The 22,558-nt window shown below is 43.5% G+C and overlaps 2 protein-coding genes across 2 annotated transcripts; one reads left to right on the forward strand and one right to left on the reverse strand.

Moving 5' to 3' along the window:
* Nucleotides 1-16,955: 16,955 nt before the first annotated feature.
* Nucleotides 16,956-18,518, forward strand: LOC123402716 (transcription factor MYB93-like). Its single transcript, XM_045096668.1, has 3 exons — nt 16,956-17,209; nt 17,327-17,456; nt 17,558-18,518. Exons 1-3 carry the CDS (start codon nt 17,077-17,079, stop codon nt 18,282-18,284), a joined length of 990 nt encoding a protein of 329 aa, XP_044952603.1. The 5' UTR covers nt 16,956-17,076; the 3' UTR covers nt 18,285-18,518.
* Nucleotides 18,519-20,960: 2,442 nt separating this feature from the next.
* On the reverse strand, nt 20,961-22,486 carry LOC123404037 (50S ribosomal protein L29, chloroplastic). The gene is made up of 2 exons (XM_045097949.1): nt 22,063-22,486; nt 20,961-21,254 (listed from the first exon to the last, which is right to left on the reverse strand). The coding sequence occupies exons 1-2, from the start codon at nt 22,405-22,407 to the stop codon at nt 21,111-21,113; spliced, it is 489 nt and encodes a 162-aa protein (XP_044953884.1). The 5' UTR covers nt 22,408-22,486; the 3' UTR covers nt 20,961-21,110.
* Nucleotides 22,487-22,558: the final 72 nt, after the last annotated feature.

Consider the following 22,558-nt stretch of genomic DNA (forward strand, 5'->3'; position numbering starts at 1 on the left):
AGGCTCGCCCAACTACTGAATGCTTTGCCTGGTCACCCTCTTGAGAAGAATGAAATACTTGATATCTTCTATAATGGACTAATCGATGCTTCTAGAGACCACCTAGATAGTTGTGTCAGTTGTGTTTTTAGGGAACGAACTATAGAACAAGCTAAGATCCTATTGAATAATATCTAGTGAAATGAGAATGCTTGGACTATAGCCGAACCACCTCCAAAGCCAACTCCAAAGAAAAGAGGTATTCTATTCCTCAGTCCTAAAGATATGTAAGAAGCTAAGAAATCTATGAAAGAGAAAGGAATTAAATCTGAAGATGTCAAAAATCTACCACCTATCGAAGAGATCCATGGTCTTGATAACCCGATACAGGTAGTAGAGGTAAATTCTCTTCGTAGATTCAATGAGAGTGATATTCGTTTTAATAAACCTGCTAGCTTATGCATGGATGAATTTGATAACTTTGTTGCCAAACAACAAAGTTTCAATGATTATGTTAGTAGACAATTGGAACAGAACGCTCGTATGCGTAGTCATTTAATTGCTTGTGTAGACAGAAACGTCAATGATCTTAAGCTCTTGAGTAAACATGCCTCTATGGTTACTACTCAGGTAGAGCAATTACTTAAGGCTCAAAATGACTTGCTCAATGAGTTGAATGACAATTCTGTCAGAGTCGTCACTAGAGCCGGTAGAATGACCCAGGAATCTTTGTATCCTCAGGGTCATCCTAAGAGAATTGAACAAGATTCTCAAGGAGTTAGCACTGATGCACCTAGTCATCCTAGGAAGAAAAAGAAAGATGATAGGAACTTGCACGCTAGCAACCCTGTTACACTTGAGAATCCAAACGATGTCTCTGTCTCTGATGCCGAAACACAATCTAATGATGAACATGAGCCTAATGATGATATCAATAGTGATGTTCATGTTGATGCTCAACCTAGCAACGGTAAGGATGTGGAGATTGAACTTGTTGATCTTGATAACCCACAGCCTAAGAATAGAAGATACGATAAGAACGATTTCATTGCTAGGAAGCATGGTAAAGAAAGAGAACCATGGGTTCAGAAACCCATGCCCTTTCCTCCCAAACCATCCAAGAAAAAGGATGATGAAGATTTTGAGCGCTTTGTTGAAATGATTAGACTTGTCTTTCTGCAAATGCGTTTGACAGATATGCTCAAAATGTCTCTGTATGCCAAGTACATGAAGGATATTGTTACTAATAAGAGGAGGATAACTGAGTTTGAGATTTCCATCATGCTCGCTAATTATACATTCAAGGGTGGAACTCCTAAGAAACTAGGTGATCCCGGAGTGCCCACTATACCTTGCTCCATTAAAGGCAACTATGTTAGAACTGCTTTATGCGACCTTGGAGCGAGTGTTAGTGTTATGCCTCTCTCTTTATCGTAGACTTGAACTGGATAAGTTGACACCCACTGAAATCTCTCTGCAAATGGCCGACAAATCAACTGCTTTCTCTATCGGCATTTGCGAGGATGTGCCTATTGTGGTTGCAAACGTCACTATCTTAACAGACTTTGTTATTCTGGATATTCCCGAGGACGATGCCATGGCGGTCATCCTTGGAAGACCCTTTTTAAACACTGCACGGGCTGTTATAGATTGCAACAAAGGCAATGTCACTTTCCATGTCAACGGTAATGAGCATATGGTGCACTTTTCGAAGAAACAATATCGAGTACATTGCATCAATGCTATCAAAAAAACTTCATCGATTCTTATTGGGAGCTTTGAATGCCCTATACCTACTATTAAGATGAAGTATGATTTGATTGTTGGGGATATTCACATCCCCATTGAGGTAACCTAGTGACTATTCGAAAATTCTCCGTCTTCTTTTGTGATTTGAAAAAGTTTGTCAAGGAGACTTGATCAACCTCATTGACGGATTTCTTTCGATGACCATGAGATGGATGAATCGAGGAGTCACAAACCTCTATTCTAAGCTTTCACCTTCGGTTGCTTAGAAGAAAAATGATAGATTTAGTTTAGTTTTCCCTGTTTTCTGTTTTTGCGTCCCGTAGAAAAGTACCCCGAAAATAAAAGTTATCTGAATGTCCTGAAAATCAAGTATGATTTTTTGTGGAATTTTTGAAAAATTCTGAGATGGAGAGCTAGTCAAGAGGCTGCACCACTGGGCCACAAGCCCTGGAGGCGCGTGCACCCCCTGGCCACGCCTACCAGGCTTGTGGGGCCCACGTGCACCCCTCCACTCATTCTAGCTCCCATCTGCTTCTCCTACCTCCAGAAAAAATTGTTTCGCAGCTCAAACCCGTGTTCTTGCTCTTCTTGTTGGGATTTTTGATCTCCTTGTGTAAAGCACCATTCACCAAACTGTTTTGGGGAAATTGCTCCTTGGTAAGTGACTCCTCCATTGGTCTAATTAGTTTTTGCTCTAGTTCCTTATACTTCGCGTATTTTTGCTGCCTTGGTGACTCTGTTCTTGAGCTTTGCATGCTAATTTTAGCTTGTCCCAAGTAGTTTTGATACGTAATATGGCCTCTAGGCACTTGTGGGAGTAGTTGCTACGAGTTTCGTTGGGCCTTATTCACTTTTCCTTAGAATCACTAAAATTTCAGAAATTTTCAGAGATAGAAAAGGGAAAAGATGAGGAGGTTCTTAAGAGGCTCTTCAAGCCGTGACCCCAAGGATGATGGGAATGAGAAGAAGAAACCCAAGTATCCGGTCCCACGAGTTGCAGAAGTAAGAGCGTGCGAGTGGCCAAGCGATGTGTTCTTACGCGCCGCCGGACTTTATGAGGACTTTTATTACTTGGTGGAGAACGCAGGCCTTACCACCTTTGTTCAAGATAAGTGTCTGCAATACCTCCTCCTCACTAATATTTTCGTGCAAAGCTTTAACTTCTATCCAAGGAAGAATCCTCCTATGGTTGAGTTCAAATTATATGATATCCCCCAGCGCATGTCACTTCAGGATTTTTGCAATGTTTGTAAATTACCTTATGTTGCGGATATTCATGAACCTCGTCCACGGGCTTGGAGGCTTTCATAGATACTATTGTTGTAGGAGAGGAGAGAGGAGTGTCTTGCGCTAGAGCTGCTAGCATACATTTTCCCGTGCTTCGGTACTTCTCATTATTCGTGGGAAAATGTTTGATTGGCCATGGGAAAGCTGGGTCCCTTAGCTCCCCAGATCTTGGGGTCTTCCATGAAGCCCTTTATAATGATAAGACTTATAGCTTGGGCTCTATAGTAGCTCAACGGTTGAACTTGGATCGTTCTAAAGGCGTTGTCTATGGAGGTATCTATGCTACTCGTCTTGCCAGACCTTTTGAGATACCTATTAGACTGGATGAGGAAGAAGAGATTCTTCTTCCTGAGAGATATCTAGACTATGATAGCATGGTTCGCCATGACTTTCTTGATAGAGATATAAATAGGAGGATGATTTATAACCTGGTATTTAGTCAGGGTACTCGTGAGACTATTACTTTGCCTACTCCTTCTTTGTTCAATCTTCATACATGCAGGTACATTATTATGCCCTTGGACGTCTACGCATATTGGGGCATAGCCCAACCACATGTGCCCGTGCCCGAGCCACCAGTTGAAAACTAGACGCCAGTTTATCAGTGGGAGCCAGAGGAGCTCACACAGCAGTGGCACCCTCAGTACACTCGGGAGTACCCCGGAGCCGGTTATTTCCCTCCTTGGGAGTAGACCAACTTAGGCCAAAAGCCTAAGCTTGGGGGAGTACGTGTTTCTCACTGACTTTATATTCTTGCTTACACTTTCACTTTGTTAGTCGGTGTTCACACTTTTCCAGTGTATCATCCATGCTAGTTTATTTTCTTTTTCTTGCTTTCTTTTCGTTTTTTGTCTAGTTTGAGAAAACCCAAAAAGATTTTCTTGTTCTTCTTTTGCTTGTTGGGAGCTTTCCCGTGTAAATAGTTTTCTTTTTCTTTAGGTCAAGGTAGAAGACCATGGTTACAATGTTTAGTGGCTCTCGCATGCATATCTGTTTATCTGTCAAAGAGCCATATTACTTTGTCTTCTCCTTGTGTTTGCCTGCAGATTCCAACTTAGTCCAATGCACGAGCACGCTTATTATTGTTCACATCATTCGGTCGTGCAAGTGAAAGGCAATAATGACGATATATGATGAAGTGACTAATTCTGGAAAAGCTGGTATGAACTCGATCTATTTTGTTTTTGTAAATATGACTAGCTCATCGTTCCTGATTCATCTTTGTTGTGAGAGAAACATGTTTGCAATTACAACTTAGAGATCATAGTTTCCGATGCCATGCTTAATTAGCTAGGAGCTTATAATGGTTTGCCTTGGATGCCAACATGAATTTTGAGATGACTATGATGTAGTATGATAGGATGGTATCCTCCTTTGAATGATTCAAGTGGCTTGACTTGGCGCATGTTCACGCATGTAGTTGAAACAAAATTAACATAGCCTCTATGATATTCATGTTCATGGTGATTTATGTCCTACTCATGCTTGCACTCAATGATTGGTTAACCTCAATGCATTTTGATGACTGGTGTCGCTCTCTAGTTGGTCGCTTCCCAGTCTTTTGCTAGCCTTCACTTGTACTAAGCGGGAATACTTCTTGTGCATCCACTTCCATAAACCCAAAGTTGTTCCATATGAGTCCACCATACCTACCTATATGCGGTATCTACCTGCCGTTCCAAGTAAATTTGCATGTGCCACTCTCTAAATCTTCAAGAAATAATCTGTTTTGCATGCCCGAACCGCTCATGTGGTGACAGGGGGCTATCAGTATCTTCCATGCTAGGCGTGTTATCCTCGATATGTGTTTATTCACTATCATTCACAAGAAAGGGGTAGGTAATTGGAATGCCCAGTTCCATGCTCAAATCGAAAAGATAATTGCAAACAAAACTCCCCCTGGATTGATGTTGGTATGGACGGCACCCGAGTATTCGGGTAGTCGTGGAGTGTGATTGATCGGTGGTGGGGGAGTCAAAACTTTACTTTTTTGTTTGGGAACCGCCTATAGCATGTGTAGCGTGGAAGATGGTGAGAACTCTTGGTCATTGTATTGACAATGAAAGCATGCCACCCAAAATTATTATCTCTGTTTTCAAAGCTTGAGCTCTGGCACCTCTGCAAATCAATGCTTCCCTCTATGAAGGGCCTATCTATTTATGTTCCTGTTGAGTCATCCTCTTCTTATAAAAGCACCAATTAGAGAGCACCTCTGTCATTTTTATGCTTTGCTTTTAACTGTTATTGAGTATGACTGTGGCTGGATCTTCTTTGCCATGAATTACAATGTTTAGTCAGCCCTTGGTCTTTGAAGGTGCTCTGCATTTATGTTTTGTTGTCTCAGAAAGAGCTAGCGAGATACCATCTCTTTGTACTGCTTCATGATTGTTTTGATTGAAGTGTTGACGTTTGAAACTCATTATTATTTGCTCGCTAGTTGATTATGCCATTGATATGAGTTTACCGTGAGACCTAGATGTCATTTGCTTATGTGGTTAGCTTGTGATCTTGTTGAAATTCTGGATATGAGTTAGACATAGTTGCAACAACAAGATCAAACTGAGTTCGTAAAAGTTTTTCTTTTGTCTCTTTCAGTTTGTCAACTGAATTGCTTGAGGACAAGCAAGGTTTTAAGCTTGGGGGAGTTGATACGTCTCCGTCGTATCTACTTTTCCAAACTCTTTTGCCCTTGTTTTGGACTCTAATTTCCATGATTTGAATGGAACTAACCCGGACTAACGTTGTTTTTAGCAGAATTGCCATGGTGTTGTTTTTGCACAGAAATAAAAGTTCTCAGAATGACCTGGAAATTTACGGGGATTTTTTGTAGAATCTATAAAAAATACTGGCGCAAGAATCAACCGGAGGGGTGGAGCTGAGAGCCCACAAGCCCACCAGGCGCGCGCCCCCACCTGGTCACGCTTGGCAGGCTTGTGGGGCCCACGAAGCTCCACCGCCTCCAATCTCAGCTCTATTTAGTTCCTTTCGTCCGGAAAAAAATCAAGGAGAAGAGTTCATCGCGTTTTACGATACGGAGGCGCCGCCACCTCATGTTCTTCCTTTGGAGGGCAGATCTGGAGTCCGTTCTGGGCTCCGGAGAGGGGAGATCGTCGCCATCGTCATCACCAACCTTCCTTCATCACCAATTCCATGATGCTCTTCACCGTTCGTGAGTAATCTCATCGTAGGCTTGTTGGACGGTGATGGGTTGGATGAGATCTATCATGTAATCGAGTTAGTTTTGACGGGGATTGATCCCTAGTATCCACTATGTTCTGAGATTGATGTTGCTACTACTTTGCCATGCTTAATGATTGTCACTAGGGCCCGAGTGCCATGATTTCAGATCTGAACCTATTATGTTGTCGCCAATATATGTGTGTTCTTGATCCTATCTTGCAAGTTGTAGTCACCTACTATGTGTTATGACTCGACAACCCCGGAGTGACAATAGCCGGAACCACTCCCGGAGATGACCATAGTATGAGGAGTTCATGTATTCATCAAGTGTTAATGCGTTGGTCTGGTTCTTTATTAAAAGGGGAACCTTAATATCCCGTAGTTCCATTAGGACCCCGCTGTCACGGGAGGGATGGACAATTGATGTCATGCAAGTTCTTTTCCCTAAGCACGTATGACTACATACCGAATACATGCGTACATTACATTGACCAACTGGAGCTAGTTACTTATCTCTCCGTGTTATAACTGATGCATGATGAATAGCATCTGGCATAATCATCTATCACCGATCCAATGCCTACGAGTCCTTTCCTACTGGTCCTTGCTACGTTACTTTGCCACTACTGCTGTCACTGATGCTACTGTTACTCTGTTGCTACTGCTGTTACTTTGTCGCTACTGCTGTCACTGCTGCTATTGTTACACTGTTGCTACTGCTGCTATCACGCTACTTTGCTACTGATACTTTGTTACAGATACTAAATATTTCAGGTGTGGTTGAATTGACAACTCAACTGCTAATACTTGAGAATATTCTTTGGCTTCCCCTTGTGTCGAATCAATAAATTTGGGTTGAATACTCTACCCTCGAAAACGGTTGTGATCCCCTATACTTGTGGGTTATCAAGCTCCTACACCACCACCAAGAGCTTCTGATCCAACTCCTACACCACCACCAAGAGCTTCTGATCCAGCTCCTACAACGGCAACAAGAGATTCTAATCCGACTCCTACAACAGCAACAACAGCTGGAACGGGAGGTGGTGGAAGAGGTGGTGCTAGAAGAGGTGTTGGAAGAGGTGCTGGGAGAGGTGGTGCAGCTGCTCAATGTGGAACAGGTGCTGCTTGGAGAGTTACAGGAAGAGGTTCAAGGGCATTCTATGCCCCAAGGCAATCTGCTGCCTCCACATATGCTGCTCCTCAACCTTCTGACACTAGTAGAAAAAGGACATATAGTCCCGGTTCCCAACCGGGACTAAAGGTCCTCTAGGCTACAAAAAAATAATGCCTCCCACCAATGCAACTCACGGGATTCGAACTCAAGACCTCATGTGTATGGCCATGGGCAGCTTACCACCCTACCTACACAGCACATGTGACTTTGGATGGGATGCTTTGCTTTTGAACTAGCCTATGAAGGACCTTTAGTCCGGGTTGGTGTTATCAACCGGGACTAAAGGTAGACCCTTTAGTCTGGGTTATTGTTATCAACCGGGACTAAAGGTGCTAGTGGGACCCCAGCCTAACACCAGCTTGCCACCACCCCTTTAGTCTTGGTTCGTGTCACGAACCGGTACTAGAGGTTCAACACGAACAGGGACTAATGATGCCCGCCCCCTAGCCGTTGGAACCGGCACTAGTGGTCACATTAGTGTCGGTCCGTTTACAAACCGGGACTAAAGTATCTCACGGAAAGTAGTTTTTCTACTAGAGTGATGGTAGACACACTCGATGGAGGTCCTACTTCTATGCTAGCAGTAACTACTAAATTGCACATTTGCCATGTAATGTTCAAAACAATGATACAATGTGATGTTGTTTGCTGGTGATCTTGCTTCTCAGTCTAGTTTAAGAATTAATGCCATATATGGTTTTTGTTCATGTGGATGGATGGATGGATCTATTTATTAGTTAATGCAATTTATGGAATTTCTTCATGTGTGTTGATGCATCTTATGAGTTAATGCCTCGAATGGATTTTGTTCATGTGGATGGTTCTTTTTATGATTCTGTATAGCAGGACAAGAATAGTTCAGTACTCGGCTTTTTATGCTTGATATATTCACTACTCAGCTTCCTCTGCTTGATATATATCATCATTTTTAGTCACCTACACCAGATGTAAAATTGTTATATTCACTATTCACCTTCCAATGATTGATATATCATCATTTTTAGTCTAACAATCAAAGCAAACGATACTTACTGGAGTTCAACAGATTATAGGCATACACAACCATTGTTCACAATACATAGTCGAGTTCAAATGCACATTTCATCCTTTTCTCACAAAAGGATGAATAGCATAACTACTAGGTACATAAACAGCCAGAGTTCACAATTAGTACAACCATAATTCTAAGTTACTAGGTGATTGCACAACCATCCTTCCCAAAAGGTCTACAATGCCCACTAATCTCGCATTCATCTTATTCCGTTCTGTAAGATGGCCTGCATCCCCTTGATCTTTTCCTTTAGCTCCTCCTCTGCCTCCATGAGCTCAACAATCTTAAGATCTAGCATGTACTTCTCTTCATTATGCTTTTCCCTTCCCTGTAGATCAGCAACCTAAAACTTCAACTCTAGCTTCTCTTGTGAGAGCTTCTCCTCAAACTTTGTGAACTCTGCATTCTTCAAATCCAAATTCATCCTAGCCTCACTCAGCAATTCCTTATCTTTCGTATACTTCAACTTCAAGTTCTGGATGATAGTTGCTTGAGCACTTGTCAGGTTGCACAGGAGTTCATACTTCTGATTAAGCTTCTGCATATCTGCATCTTTCTTTGCAATTTTTGCTGCCATTTCTGCCTTCATATCAGCGAGCAATTCTTTTCTGCATTGTTGCTGGTATGTGAGGTTAGCGTGCACATAACTGAAATACACAACCCTATCCTCCTGCATATCCATAAATTGATGCACATCTTGGACTAACTTGTCATAGTTTGCATCGAGCTTGCTCTTTTCTTCTTTCAGATTGTGAATAGTAAAACTGTAAAAGCACTTTCAATATTATCATTCACCCCAGCAGCCTTGCCCTCTTGAACTATTGCCCAAAGCTTCAACAATGCATTCTCTATTGTTGGGGCCACTCATGATCAACCCATTGAACAAACCCATAGTTATGACCTTCCTAGAAAAAATAACAAGGAAAATTTTAGTTTATTAATGAACTTTACCAATTTCAGCAATGAGTTCAATGCCAAAGTTACTAAGATGCATGTAAATATATAACATCATAACCACATTTAGTGATAACATGTCCAAATGTTAGTTCACATCCTAGCTAAATACAGTAGATTACCATGTGAACTCATAACCAGTAGCTAATGTGGATACTAAGCAACACTGAATTTGCCCACCAAGATAAGTGAATGTAAATACAATAGCATGAGCTAAGCAACAGGAGCATATATTTAGCAGAATAACACTACATTCAACTTAGAATTGACCATTTTAATATAATGGAATTCTACAATGTGCACTACCATTCAACTACTTGGCCATATATCACTAACAATTGACATTACTGAATCACAGTTATCAAACCAGACTATGCCACTTTGAATGAACAGAGTACTCAAATGAACAAAATCATGTGCATAATCAATAAGGCAAAAAACATATAGGCTCTGCACATGCTAAGAACCTTCTCTGAGTGTATGTTCCTTCAAATGTAACAACCCTCTCTGCTCCCTTCCCATGCTTCTCACGGAACACCGTCACATCTAGCTCAAGGCCCTTTTAATCTGGGTCCTTAAGTGAGAAAGGGACCTGCCCAAGAAAAATCAAAGTTACCATCATGCGCAGAGGACGAGGACAAAGAAAATCAAAGGAAATCATCACAACAAAGAACACATACACAGAAAAATCCCCAAAGTTTCTAAACCTAACCCTAACCCTAGCTCCAATGAACTAACCTGGTTAAGCCCGTCGATGGACGAGGACGAGGACTACATGTACGCGAGGCTTGAGTCGTCATCACTGCTTTCATCCTCATAAACCATGGCTGCGGTGGCATGGTGTTGCGGCGGCCGGCAGGGACACACGCGGCGGCGAGGGAGGGACTAGGAGGAAGAAAGTGAGGAGCGGGGACCCAACCAGACGAGCGACCGAGTGCGTTAAAGGTTCGAGCCGGGCCTCGTCCGAGTCAGCACACGGGCACGCGCCCATTGGCCAGCGTGGCACCTGACGGAAGGGCTCAACCGGTCAGAAATCCCGTCAATATGTATAAACACCAGTTTTAGTCCTTTTTGCAATGTATCGCCTCACACATGGTATTGATCCGTAAAAATTACCAACCTTGGTACCAATCTGCTTCCAATGCTCCAATTGTGGTACTTCCGTGCAATTTACTCCTTAGAGCATCTAGAGCCGGACCCACAAATCCGGCCTCTCAAATGTTCGCACACATTGACTGGGCACGCCTCAAATAATGCAGTCTACATCCGGACACTTTAAATCTCATACTTAAGTTTATACACAACCCATGCAACTACTGCGCCCACACACACGTCGCTCCGTTATTCCATCATTGCTAAACATGCCATCGGACTACCAAAATTTGGCATGTTTGAGTATGGTGGAGATCATCCACGGCTGCCGTTGTCATTTCCGGCGCTCTTGTCGGCCTTGTCGCGGAAGTACCGGTTAAAAACACAGTACGGACCGATTAGGATCTGCTCGTCGTCGAGCTCTTCTCGCCGTCGCTCACCTCTTTCTCCTCCTTCGATGGCAGTCCGTCCATTTCACGGACCACCCTATTCTGCTCGCGTGCAAGGGCGCGCATGTTCCGCCGCTGTCATTTCTGCAAAATGCAGGCGCGGATGGCTTCCTCCTTTGCGGACGCCCACGCCGCCGCATTAGCCGCCTCCGCCTCCGCCATTTCCTATGCGAGATAGGCCAGGACGATCCTTATCCTCTCCTTCCCATGGCGGGCAGCCCATTCCCGGTGGGACTCGAAGTCCGCGGGTCCTGTCGATGGATCCGCTCGCCTGGACATGGATGATCCCGCCCGAGGGGAACCGAGCGCCCTTCGAGCGGATGCTATCGAGTCGTGACGGACATGTCCTCCCGTCGGTCGGGCACTGTCCTCACGCGAGCGGCGGAGTGCAATGCGAACCGACATTGCCTCCTCCACTCCGCACGGGATGACCCCTCAGTCGACGAATCTGGTATGGTCAGAGTCTGATCCGCTAGAGGCCATGCCGAATAAGGCCTGAGATCGTCGGAGGTGAGCTTGGGTGGTGGATGGCAGTGAAGGGGAGTGGAGTGAAGTGGCTAGGGTTTGGTCCGGCCAATGGATGAGCATGAATATATATGGGGTCGATGCGGGCCAGTGTGGGCCAAGCGGGCGTGCCCACACGCGTCCGGGCTCCCCCATATCCGACCCATATTTAGGCTGGAAATGGGGGTTACTAGTCAGTCCACGCATTTGAAGCCGGTTTGAGAGACCCGTCTGGGTCAATTTTTTGTGACCGAACAATGACCCGGCGGCCTGTCCACGCGTTTGAGGAGGGTTTGAGGGGTCTAAATGTATATTCTCTTAAGGACAACTTTGGTGAGGCCGATGGGGTGCATGACGAGCTGGTTAAGCCAGACTTGAGTGGTACCACGCACACAATCAGGCCCGGATCCACAGTGGTGCCAACTGTGCGGCCCGCACAGGGCCCAAAATTCTAAGGGACCCCAAATTTTTTATTTAGGCCTGGTATTGAAAAAAAAAACTTAATTGCTACTAGGCCGCTTGGTTGTGGTCGCTGATCCCTAGAGTTGTCTGAGTCCAGCAGAAGGCAATCGAGCCGGCGCTGAAACAGGTGATCGGCGATCGTTCGCCTGACTCCTCCTCCTAGTCGATCGCTAGTTCGCTTCGCTATAGATCCTAAAAAGGAAAATAAAAACTCCTTCAATATAGGGATGGTGTTCGTGGCTACAAGAAAGGCTCGATCTTGGGCTCGTGGCTACATGAAAGGAACCTCTCATGGTATCATCCCTCCGTCCCTGGTCAATAGATTGATCCGAGTTCTCATCAAGGCGATACGCCTGGCGTCGTTACCTTCCTCGCCTCCTCTCTTAAATTTTAGACTTGTCAACATCATCTCATAGGATTGACTAGCAAAAGAGCCCGTGCGTTGCAACGGGAGCAAACCGTACAAACATGTCATAACCTAATAATCATGATTTAAGACCTTTATTTAAACTTACTGCATAAATAGAATTTAAAAATTGTTAAATAAGTAAAATAACATCATATTTAGATTGTACGCATCACTATAGATTCAAATTACATTATAAATAGAAATTTAAAAATTAAATATGTAAGAAACATTATATTTCGATTCAACACATTTTTTAAATGAAAGTTCATATGTAATAATTTAAAATTAGAGTTACAGTTTAAAAGATATAATTTTTTAAAGTATTTGTTAATTATAATTGAACCGTGGATTAATTAACAACATGGACCGGCCTCGTTATGAAAAAATGGATTGTACGCTATTGGTTAAAATTACAGCATAAATATAATTTTAAAATTGTTAAATAGATAAAATAACATTATATTTAGATTGTGCGCATCACTATTGATTAAAATTATATTATAAACACAATTTTAAAAAATTAAATAGATAAAGTAACATTATATTCAGATTCTACATATATTTCTAATAAAATTTCATATATAATAATGTAAAATTGGAGTTATCGTTTAAAAGATATGATTTTTTAAAGTATTTTGCACTTATAATTAAACTACAGATTAATTATTGTTTTTTTACTCAAGTATGTACTGCGGGTTTATTTTGTGAAAACTGAAGGAGCTTCTTACAAAAACTCCAAAAAACGTTTCGTTCTCTCAGCTAATCATGTACTGCGGGTTGATTTCGGGAACTCACAGGGGGTTATCTGTAAACAATACAAAAACGATTGGTTATTCACTTAAATTGGGACTGCGGGTTGATTTCGGAAAACTTCAGGGGATTTTGTGCAAAACAACCACGACGGTCAACAGAAGCACACGGTGCTTTATTATTAGGGAGAGATTGTTGACTGACTATAACCTCGAGGTACTGAGCGAATTTTTTTTTCTTTCAATTAACTTCGGTTCTTAGTCCTAATTTATATTTTTAATTAACTATTAATAGAGATCGTTACTCTGTTAGAGATTAGTTCTTACTTTCTCAATTAAAGATCACGGGACCCAAAACTAGATGAGTTAGACAGGAACATATAATTATAATTGCTCGTTAGTTATAGAGCCTATTTTTTAGTTTCATACAGGGCCCTAGATTTTGTCGGTCCGGCCCTCCACACAACCATCTCTCTCACTTTTGATCTAGCATGCTTATGTTCTTTGGGTGAAAATTTGTAGTCAATCTGTTTTGGCTGGATCAAGCAATCTCCACACCCTTGTTGAAGTTGTTTTTTTTCTGCGAGAACCTTTGTTGAAGGTGTTGGCTAAAAGTTATGCTTGGGGTAATAACAACATGTTTGACCTCTTGGTTAGACCTGATAACATTAGTATACAAACCATCGTTTCCTTACGGCGTTGTCATTGTGTGTACCACATTCTCAGTCAGGTTGTGTAGTTTATCAATGGTTTATTTTCCACTAATAGGTTTGTAGTTGCGTCTGGAAATGTCGTCTCACGATGGTGTCCCGTTGGTCTCAATTGTCCATGAAATAACTAGATCATCCCAGGAACCTGCACTGTCCCCATATATTGTCCATGAGACGATGGAAAATGCAGAATGACGTCGGAGGCTTGAGAAAATGTGCCAAGCAGCCTTCACTAGGATTTGGCACACACTAATTTACAAGGCAGGGAACCTAGCAAATACATCACGAACAGCCCTACCCTACAGGACACAGATCTGCGCCGGCGCGTTGACCGAAACTTTCTGCCGGTCGCATGTGAGCCGTCAGATCCGTCAGATCGAATACCGTTTGACCGTCAGATCTGTCCATACAGCAAAAATCATCGATGGTAGTAAAAAACAAGCAACAATGTAGCAAATTTCAGTCACGGATGCAGCAAAAATATGGTTTTAGCAAAAAAATATCAACGTGGTCGTACCAAAAAAAACGCTGATGATGCGTGATAGCAAAATAAAATACGAGTTGTAGCAAAACAATCCGGTGAACTCGGATTGCAACTCTGACGAACGTGTATGCAGCTTTTTTTGCGAACGGTTGTAGAAAAATTGGTACCGGTTGTAGTAAAATCAACACCGGTTGTAGCAAAAATCAAAAACCGGTTGTAGCGAAAAAAAATTGACAAACTCGGATTGCAATCAAATGTGAATGCAGCTTTTTTTAGTGAACAATTGTAGCAAATTTGAATACTGGTTGTAACAAATTTGGACGCCGTCCTGGCCAACTATAGGCTGCGTGCCCACACAAAAGGTTCGATCGACGCGCCGGCTACAAGCGTTCCCTACCCTATGTCTCTACATACAGTTTCTAAAAACGAAATCCAACCTATATATAATAAAAAAACACATCCGCGTAGTAAACCAAATCCACTCCGCTCGAGCGACAGAACAAACATGGGAACAAGTACAAAATTCGTCATATCAAAAACAAAGAGAAACACACGGCCGGGCCTTCCGGGACCAACGACAGTTTCGCGGCGAAGCAACTGATAATGATTTGGCAGAAAGAAGAAAAGAAAGAATGGAGCCGTGCTAGCTAGCTGCATGGCAGGCACAGCCAGCCTCGATGGAGCTAGCTAGGCTGCTGCCTGCCTGCCGCTTGCGGGGGGCCATGGCCTGAAACTGAAAGCAACGTACGAGAGGATCAACTTGCACTAGCTATATGGTGCGTTTTTTTACGAGCCACGCGGACGGAGGTTGGGCCGGTGACGACGACCAAGCCGAGTAGCCGACGACACGACGACGAGGAGGAGGTTTCACGTACGTACGTTGCGTGCATGGGGAAGGAAAGATTCGCGGCCGGCCGCGGCCCCACGGCGGCCAGCACGTCGACAACTCGATCGGCAGTGCGTGGAAAACATTGGAAAAGGATGCAGGGAAACCTCCCACCGTGCACCTACGTGGCGCTGGATGGGAGCTTGTGAATTAGGTCGCCGGTGGTGATCGAGCTAGCTTTGCCAAAAGGAAGTGATCCGATCGACGATGGCATGTACAGTACATGTACGTAGGACTGGACAGTAGGAGCGGTAGGGCGTGTGTGTTGGTTGGTTGCCCAGTCGCTCGGTCTCGGAGCAGGTAACTGGGATGACGAGAGAATCTAATCGGTCCATCTGGGGCCTCCTCACCACCACCTGTGCGAGTGTGTGTGTGTGCGCGTGTTGTTGGTTCGGTTGCAGCTGAGCGACCTGGTAATCTGTCAATGACATGTACGTCTCACCAAGTGGCCGGACGGGATACATGCCGGATGCAGCCTACTTGCTACAGCTGAAATCCACTCGTCAAATAAAAATCGAAGGTTGGGGTTGTTCCCGTGGGAATCCTGCTAATTTCCAGTGAAATTCACGCGCGAATTCCAGACAGGGCCCTGGTTCTCTTGTCTTACCTCATTACTTTGCCAAGATGATGGTCGATGGGGCATTTGTGCCATCATAATGTTTTCCGCTCGTCGGCTTCACCCGGGATCTCATGGTAAAAGCTCAGCCTCCATGTTTATCATGCGAGATATCCTGAGCTCCTGTTGCGCTAAGAAATGCAGCAGGCTGAAACAGCAGATACGTCATGCATGAGCAGGCATTACCTGACAAATCAACGAATTCAAATAGTATATACTTTGTTCTGGGGACTGCAAGAACAAGACTGCGGAGCCAGATCTCTGCATACGTTGTACTCTACTATAAACAATACATCCCTGCATACGCAATTCTATCTAGCTGTTAACACTGTCATTTGGGCTACTTGTACAAAAACATTTCTTCTTAACTTAATAGTAGTTATTAGTTAGGGGACGGTCTCAGTCCAGCTCCATACGCAGGCTTGTCATCTTCTTATGGTCCCCAGTACATACTTGAGAAGAGGATATATGGCAACAGGTACTATGATATCCCAGGAATCTAGTCATCTACATGTTGACATGCATGCGAATGCTGTATAATATAATTCTGAACAAAAATGGTGTATAAAATAGGTGTCATGTGCCAAGTACAATGCTGCCAATACAATATCTACACATCTTGAGGCTGCTACAGCTACATTCCAAGACTCGAATTGAAGTTGTTGAAATTGCATCATTTATATGTTTTTGGAATTGATACAGTACGCTTCCAGGAACCAACTTCTGAAACCTTTGCTCATTGTATATGGAATAACAGGCCCCCAGCAAGTAATCACAATATACGGTAGGAGATGTCACATGATGAGCTATTGGCTACTTAGAAACCAACGATGATCTGATTGTGCTTTCTTAAATGTTAAACACCCAATGCATCATCCTTTTTTTTTGTGTGCGCGCAACAGCCACGAAAACAACACAATTAAAGCAAGGCTTACGGAGCACACCTTGTTCAAAGAAAGGATCAAGGAAAACAGAGTGTATCAATGTGACTGCTGAATACTGATTGCCCAAGTAGCAGCTACCGGCTTAAGTCAACAACATGGATCAACAGCCCTTATCTTAGCGCGGAGGACACCAATGCCCTTGCCCCTGCTTCACATGTACTCGCATACTGGATTATCTAAGGGCATATTAGTCCTTTCCACTCGAATAAACTAATCCTGACCCGGGCTTAGGACACCGGATTTCATGGCCTTTATATGGAGGAAGCTGTGTTCCGGTGACCAGACATCCTTGACACAGGTAACCCCAAGGACCAGGCTAGGGAGAGGAAGATAGCACTGTCTCCCTCCTTCCCACCTGCACCATCCTACCCCCAATCCTATCTCAATCCTATCAATGGGGAGGTCTCCTTGCTGCGACGAGAATGGCCTCAAGAAGGGGCCTTGGACGCCCGAAGAAGACCAGAAGCTCACTGACTACATCGAGAAGCATGGCCATGGGAGCTGGAGAGCACTGCCTAAGCTTGCAGGTACACAACACTAACACACGCCGTCTCCATTATCTGTCTCGCTACCAGGACGGATGCCGCGGCTAGCTTTGGTCCGAAGTGTCGCTCATGCACCTGGTTCTTCTGTGCATCTCACAGGACTCAACAGGTGTGGCAAGAGCTGCAGACTGAGATGGACCAACTACCTGAGGCCTGATATCAAGAGAGGAAAGTTCACACCTGAGGAAGAGCAGACCATCCTCCAGCTCCACTCCGTCCTTGGCAACAAGTACGGCACACCTATCAAACCTCTTGCTTGTATAATCTTCAAAAACATATATGTGTGGTGCTCTTGCTAACACACACAAACTGCTGTGCTGATCAAACCAGGTGGTCAGCCATCGCAAAACACCTCCCCGGACGGACCGACAACGAGATCAAGAACTTCTGGAACACCCACCTGAAGAAGAAGCTGATCCAGATGGGTTTCGACCCTATGACGCACCGACCAAGGACCGACTTCTTCGCCGCGCTGCCACAGCTCATCGCGCTCGCCAACCTCCGCCAGCTCGTGGAGCAGCGCCCTTGGGACGACCAAAGTGCCAACCAGCTGCAAGCCGATGCAGTCCAGGCAGCAAAGCTCGAGTACTTACAGTGCCTGCTTCAGTCCGCAGCAGCCATTGCGACTAGTCCCAGCTCCAGCAGCATCAACACCATCCCCACTGACCTGGAGCAAATCGGCCTCTTGAGTCCTTCACAGATGTCTTCCTTGTCTTCGCTGTCATCTCCAAGGATGCTGGAGGGTATTAATGGCCAAGACTTGGTAACTGAGCAAGTGCCTGACATCCAGATACCTAGTAGCTCATTCTTCGAACAGCCTATCATCAATGGTATCAACCAGAACTCAGATTACAGTGCAAACAGCGGTGAGGGGGAAAATGGCAAGCAGAAACCGCTGCTCCTGTCAGAGGACTCCCTTCCGCCACTTGCTGACTTCCCTATTTCCAACCTCGGCGATGCTTGCAGTACCTCAAGCTGTGATGCTGAGGGCAACAGCACCCAGCTCCCTATTTGGTCCGACTCGTTTTATGATGAGTTCATGAACGAGTTTGCATGAGTTCTGACTGCAAGTGTGTGTTACTCTTTGGTTTGCTTTTCTCGATTGTAGTTTCTCACATCTTACCTCTTATTTGTGATGTGATTTCCATTGTAGTTCTGTAGCTCCAGTTGGATTTTTTAGCGCTATAGCTTTCCGCATGCATTGGCAAATCATATGCTCCGATGCATATACAGTATACGCCAAAACACTTGTACATACACATCTGCTCCTATATAAATTTTCCAGCTTGAATTTTGTGTGATCTATTATTTTTGCAATTTCCTAGTTTAAGGCTTCATGGGAGACTGGGATCTTGATTACTAACTCCTACATATTATATTGTCAATACAAGAATGACAGCCTGTGAATAGTATATAACTGCATGTGGCACACTAAGCATTTTTTAAATGCCGATGTGTATTAGTTGAAGACGTATGCAGTTATGCACCCTAAGTTTTTTTAAAGTAGAAGAACATAATTTCAATAATATTCACTCTACTATCAACATATCACAGAATCAAGATTTACTAGCACTAAAAGAGTTGCAGAACAGCAGAGCATATATGGATTATGCCAAGGTATATAGAGAAAAAAGATAACATATGTGATCTTTTCAAGAGAAAAGCTTGTGTTGCAAGCTGCAAATGCTTTACTGAAATAATGACACACTGATGCTCAAAGAAGGAACCTTCCAGATGCTACTATTGGCAGTGCAAGATATAGGAAAGAAACTTGTCTTCCGAGGCAGTTATAGGAAGTTGACTAAAATTTGCCCTGTCAAAAGAGGGACTAGAAATCAAGTAGCAATGATAAGAAGGACCCAAGCACCTAAGACATATGCTGCTGTCACTACTAATATTTAATTATGCTAATCATGCATGGGCCATCAGCTTTTCCTAAGCACTGCTCTTTTGCCATAGTCAGTTGTCACCATGTCCTTGTCGGAGATCAAACATCTCACAGCTTCAAACCATTTACATTATAGTTTTGTTTTAAAATGCTATTCTTTCTTGTGGCTTGTGAGCAGGTACTGGTTGATGCCTTTTCCTCCAAGACATTGACGGTTAACTTTAATAAACTTGATTTAAACCAAATAATAATAGCATGTCTTTATTTGGCACTGACAAGTGTCAGTTTTCAGATTTTTCTACATAAAGGTGTGAATAGAGTGTGGTTCAATTTTGGTACAGCGAAGGACATTTGGGAAAAGGAAGCAAATCAAGGTGGTGCCTATGATGCCACAGGTTGGATATTGCACTAAGCTTCCTATGTCACTGAGAATGGGTGGTAGACTATTGGAAAATCCATATTTGGAGTAGTTGGAACTGTGAAAGGAATATGAATAAAAGACACGCACATGTAAACACCCCTGGTGAATATTGGAATACACTTGCTGAATAAGTCTTCTTATGATCTTCATGTTTCATAAAATAGCGCGTAACTGTCGAGTCTAGTCACAAAATTATGGTTTAAATATATGTGATATCTGTGAATAGTAATCTTTCATGATTCTGTCTACAGGTCCGAGCATAGTTTAGAAACAGAATAATTATGAAATGTGGAAGTACTCTTGCAATCGTGTTCTGATTCTAATACTGTGTGACAAAAGAAAAAATATCTAATTAACCTTTAGCAAGTAACACTCGTGTTCCGCTAATTGTGCATCTGGTGGCACAGCCAATAATCTATAACAGAAGCTTGTCGACAATGAATCCTAACCAGTAGAGTTTCGTGTGGCTCTAGCAACTTGAAACTTCGTTGGTCATAGTGTTGATATCAAACCCAGAGTACTTTCAAAGATATCACATAAATTTCTGTTGGGGCTTCTCTGGGTTTTAACTGTTGACAGTAAGGGAACACCATTAGGTTTGCATTACTCAGCAGGTTGTGCCCTTATTTTGGTCTAAGTGCAAAAAAAAGACAAGGTTGTAGTAAAAGGTAAAAATAAAACTGTCCCACTAACTGAGGCAGATATCCCTTTCATTCTAATCTACCCAACCAATTCATCAGCTTATCGCTGTGGAACCATGATTTCATGACTTGGAGCCTTTTTTAAAAGAATGTGTGAATGCTATCTTCCGTTGTCGTCATATCAAACAACCTAAGTCCAACTACAGTACTAAGTGCTGAATGTATATTGAGCAGAAAATGTGAACAAGGTGACTAGAATGGCTTGTGGGTGAAGCCTCTCAAACATCTCAAACTAAGATCTTAAGAAGGAGATCAGCAGTATAATTTTGGGTAAAAGGGCCTGCCTGGCAGTTTGGGCTTACTAATGATGGAACTGATCATGATATCTGCAGCATACTTTAGAGACTAGATTAGAAGTTGTAAATCAGCAATAACATGAATCTGAGTGTCCTACACAAGAAAAGAAATTAGAGATTTCACAGAAGTTTTCCAAATATTTGATAAATACTACTCCCTCTGTACCTAAATAATTATTTAGGTACAGAGGGAGTAGTAAACAGAGCAAAAGAAAGCGCCATAATTAACGAAGCTATTGCAAATATGAGTCCCATAATATGTTTCTTTACATTAGTTTATCTTCTTTGTTTAGGTAAATCAATTCTCTTTAGCATCGGGATAGGGGCACAATCGGATCAAAGTGTTGATGACTGAATAGCATAAACTCCTTTCATGCAGTTTCATATGTCAATAACATAAGAGCAGCACAGAAAGAAGTGGCAGGAATTTCAAATAAAACTGAGATTTACATACAAAAATGGCAACAGAAGTTCTGGTTTTAACATCAAGAACTTGAAAGCTGTACTCTGGATTACAAAACAAACCATTATGAGGGGTGAAATGACTTGTGCAAATTGCCTGTTTTTTTGTTGTTTTCTAGTCTTCCTTCTTCTCCCTTAGAGACGGTGGTGGTCCAACCACAATGCCCAGCTTCCATTTCCTGTCAAGCTTCCTAGAATTTCTTTTGTTGATTCCTTGTTCAATTTCCCTTTCTCTTCTCACAGTCAGCAGACGAGCAACCTGATGTAAAGATGAAAATGCAAGTCAAAAACAATTTTGAGACATGCTGTTGCTGAGGCATATGAAAGAATACCAGATTAACTTGATGGATTCATTTCCAAATGTCATAGATCTATTAATACAGGAGTCATCTGAGGTTTTGAAACATGAATTATTTCGCTGCCAATTGTTTGTTCTAGGTTCAACTCGTGCTTTTCAAGCAGATGATGACTTGATGAGTATGATTTTTAATTAGCATATCGCAAGTCCCAAAGACCAACATTGTATCACGAAACCTGCCAAGGTCAAGGACTACTGTTGGGATGCTTTCTAGACTTTAGTTGTCCGAGCAGCATAAGCACAGACCATCCTTAAATGGCTACGTTCAGCACTGTCCGGCAGGATTCCATGAAATACAATGCAAATAAGAACCATTAAGCTTTGAACTGTCAGGCAAAAAACCAACTAGCAAATCTGCAAGTGACTGCTCTCTCTCTTAAGTAGTACTCCCTCCCTCCCAAAATAAGTGACTTAAAAATGACTCAACTTTGTACTAAAGTTAGTGTAAATTGAAGTCACTTATTTTGGGACGGAGGAAGTAGTAGTATCTGTAACTGGTCCAGTCATCAGCCGGTCATGTCAGAATCATGAGCATTTTAGCTTAGAGCAGAATTCAGTGAAAACGTCTGTAAGCTGGACATATCGAGCGAGCAGACCATATGACTCGTCCAATTCCAAGCGTCCAGACGGCAATAGAGTGGGCACGAAGCCAGCAGCTACACAACCAGTACTCAAAGCAGCAACCGAGGAAGAAGTGAGAGGTGTATACCCTCTTGCGCATGCGGCCGAACTCGCTGGACTTGAACTCCTGGCGCGCGGAGCGCTTGAGGCGGAGCAGGAAGAGCTCCCCCTTGAGGTCCACCACCTCCTGCTCCAGATTCTCCGTCTCCATGGCCCGTATCTCCTCCAGCTCCTGCTCCCTCTTGGCCATCCTCACCACCGCCGCATCGCCCCTCCCCGACGGCCGCGGCGCCGCCGCCAGTCCCGCGAACCGCGTCGCCGACGCGCCAAATGCGCGGGGGGCGAGGAACGGCGCGCGGGGCGCGGACACGGCGAGGCCGCGGGGAGTGGAGGCGGTGAGGGGTGAGGCCGCGGCGAGGGACATCGTCGCCATCTTCGTGTTGCGCTCTCTGCTCGCGTTTGCCGTTTGGGGTCGAGGATAAGGGGGGTGATGGGGTTTATCTGGTTGTCTTAGGCCTCGGCCCTGTTCGGATCCATGTGCTAGAGTTAGTTTGAGCTAGTTTGGATTCAACTAGCCCTAAAAT

Source organism: Hordeum vulgare, chromosome 6H, assembly GCF_904849725.1.
Source record: "Hordeum vulgare subsp. vulgare chromosome 6H, MorexV3_pseudomolecules_assembly, whole genome shotgun sequence".
NCBI lineage: Eukaryota > Viridiplantae > Streptophyta > Magnoliopsida > Poales > Poaceae > Hordeum > Hordeum vulgare.

Bases quoted from the DNA above. Each gene is read 5' to 3' on its own strand.
- LOC123404037 (XM_045097949.1), bottom strand. From the start codon at position 22,407: ATGGCGACGATGTCCCTCGCCGCGGCCTCACCCCTCACCGCCTCCACT. The intron at 21,255-22,062 runs GTATACACCTCT...TCTTTACATCAG, and splicing joins TCGGCCGCATGCGCAAGAGG to GTTGCTCGTCTGCTGACTGT.
- LOC123402716 (XM_045096668.1), top strand. From the start codon at position 17,077: ATGGGGAGGTCTCCTTGCTGCGACGAGAATGGCCTCAAGAAGGGGCCT. The intron at 17,210-17,326 runs GTACACAACACT...TGCATCTCACAG, and splicing joins AGCACTGCCTAAGCTTGCAG to GACTCAACAGGTGTGGCAAG. The intron at 17,457-17,557 runs GTACGGCACACC...TGATCAAACCAG, and splicing joins CACTCCGTCCTTGGCAACAA to GTGGTCAGCCATCGCAAAAC.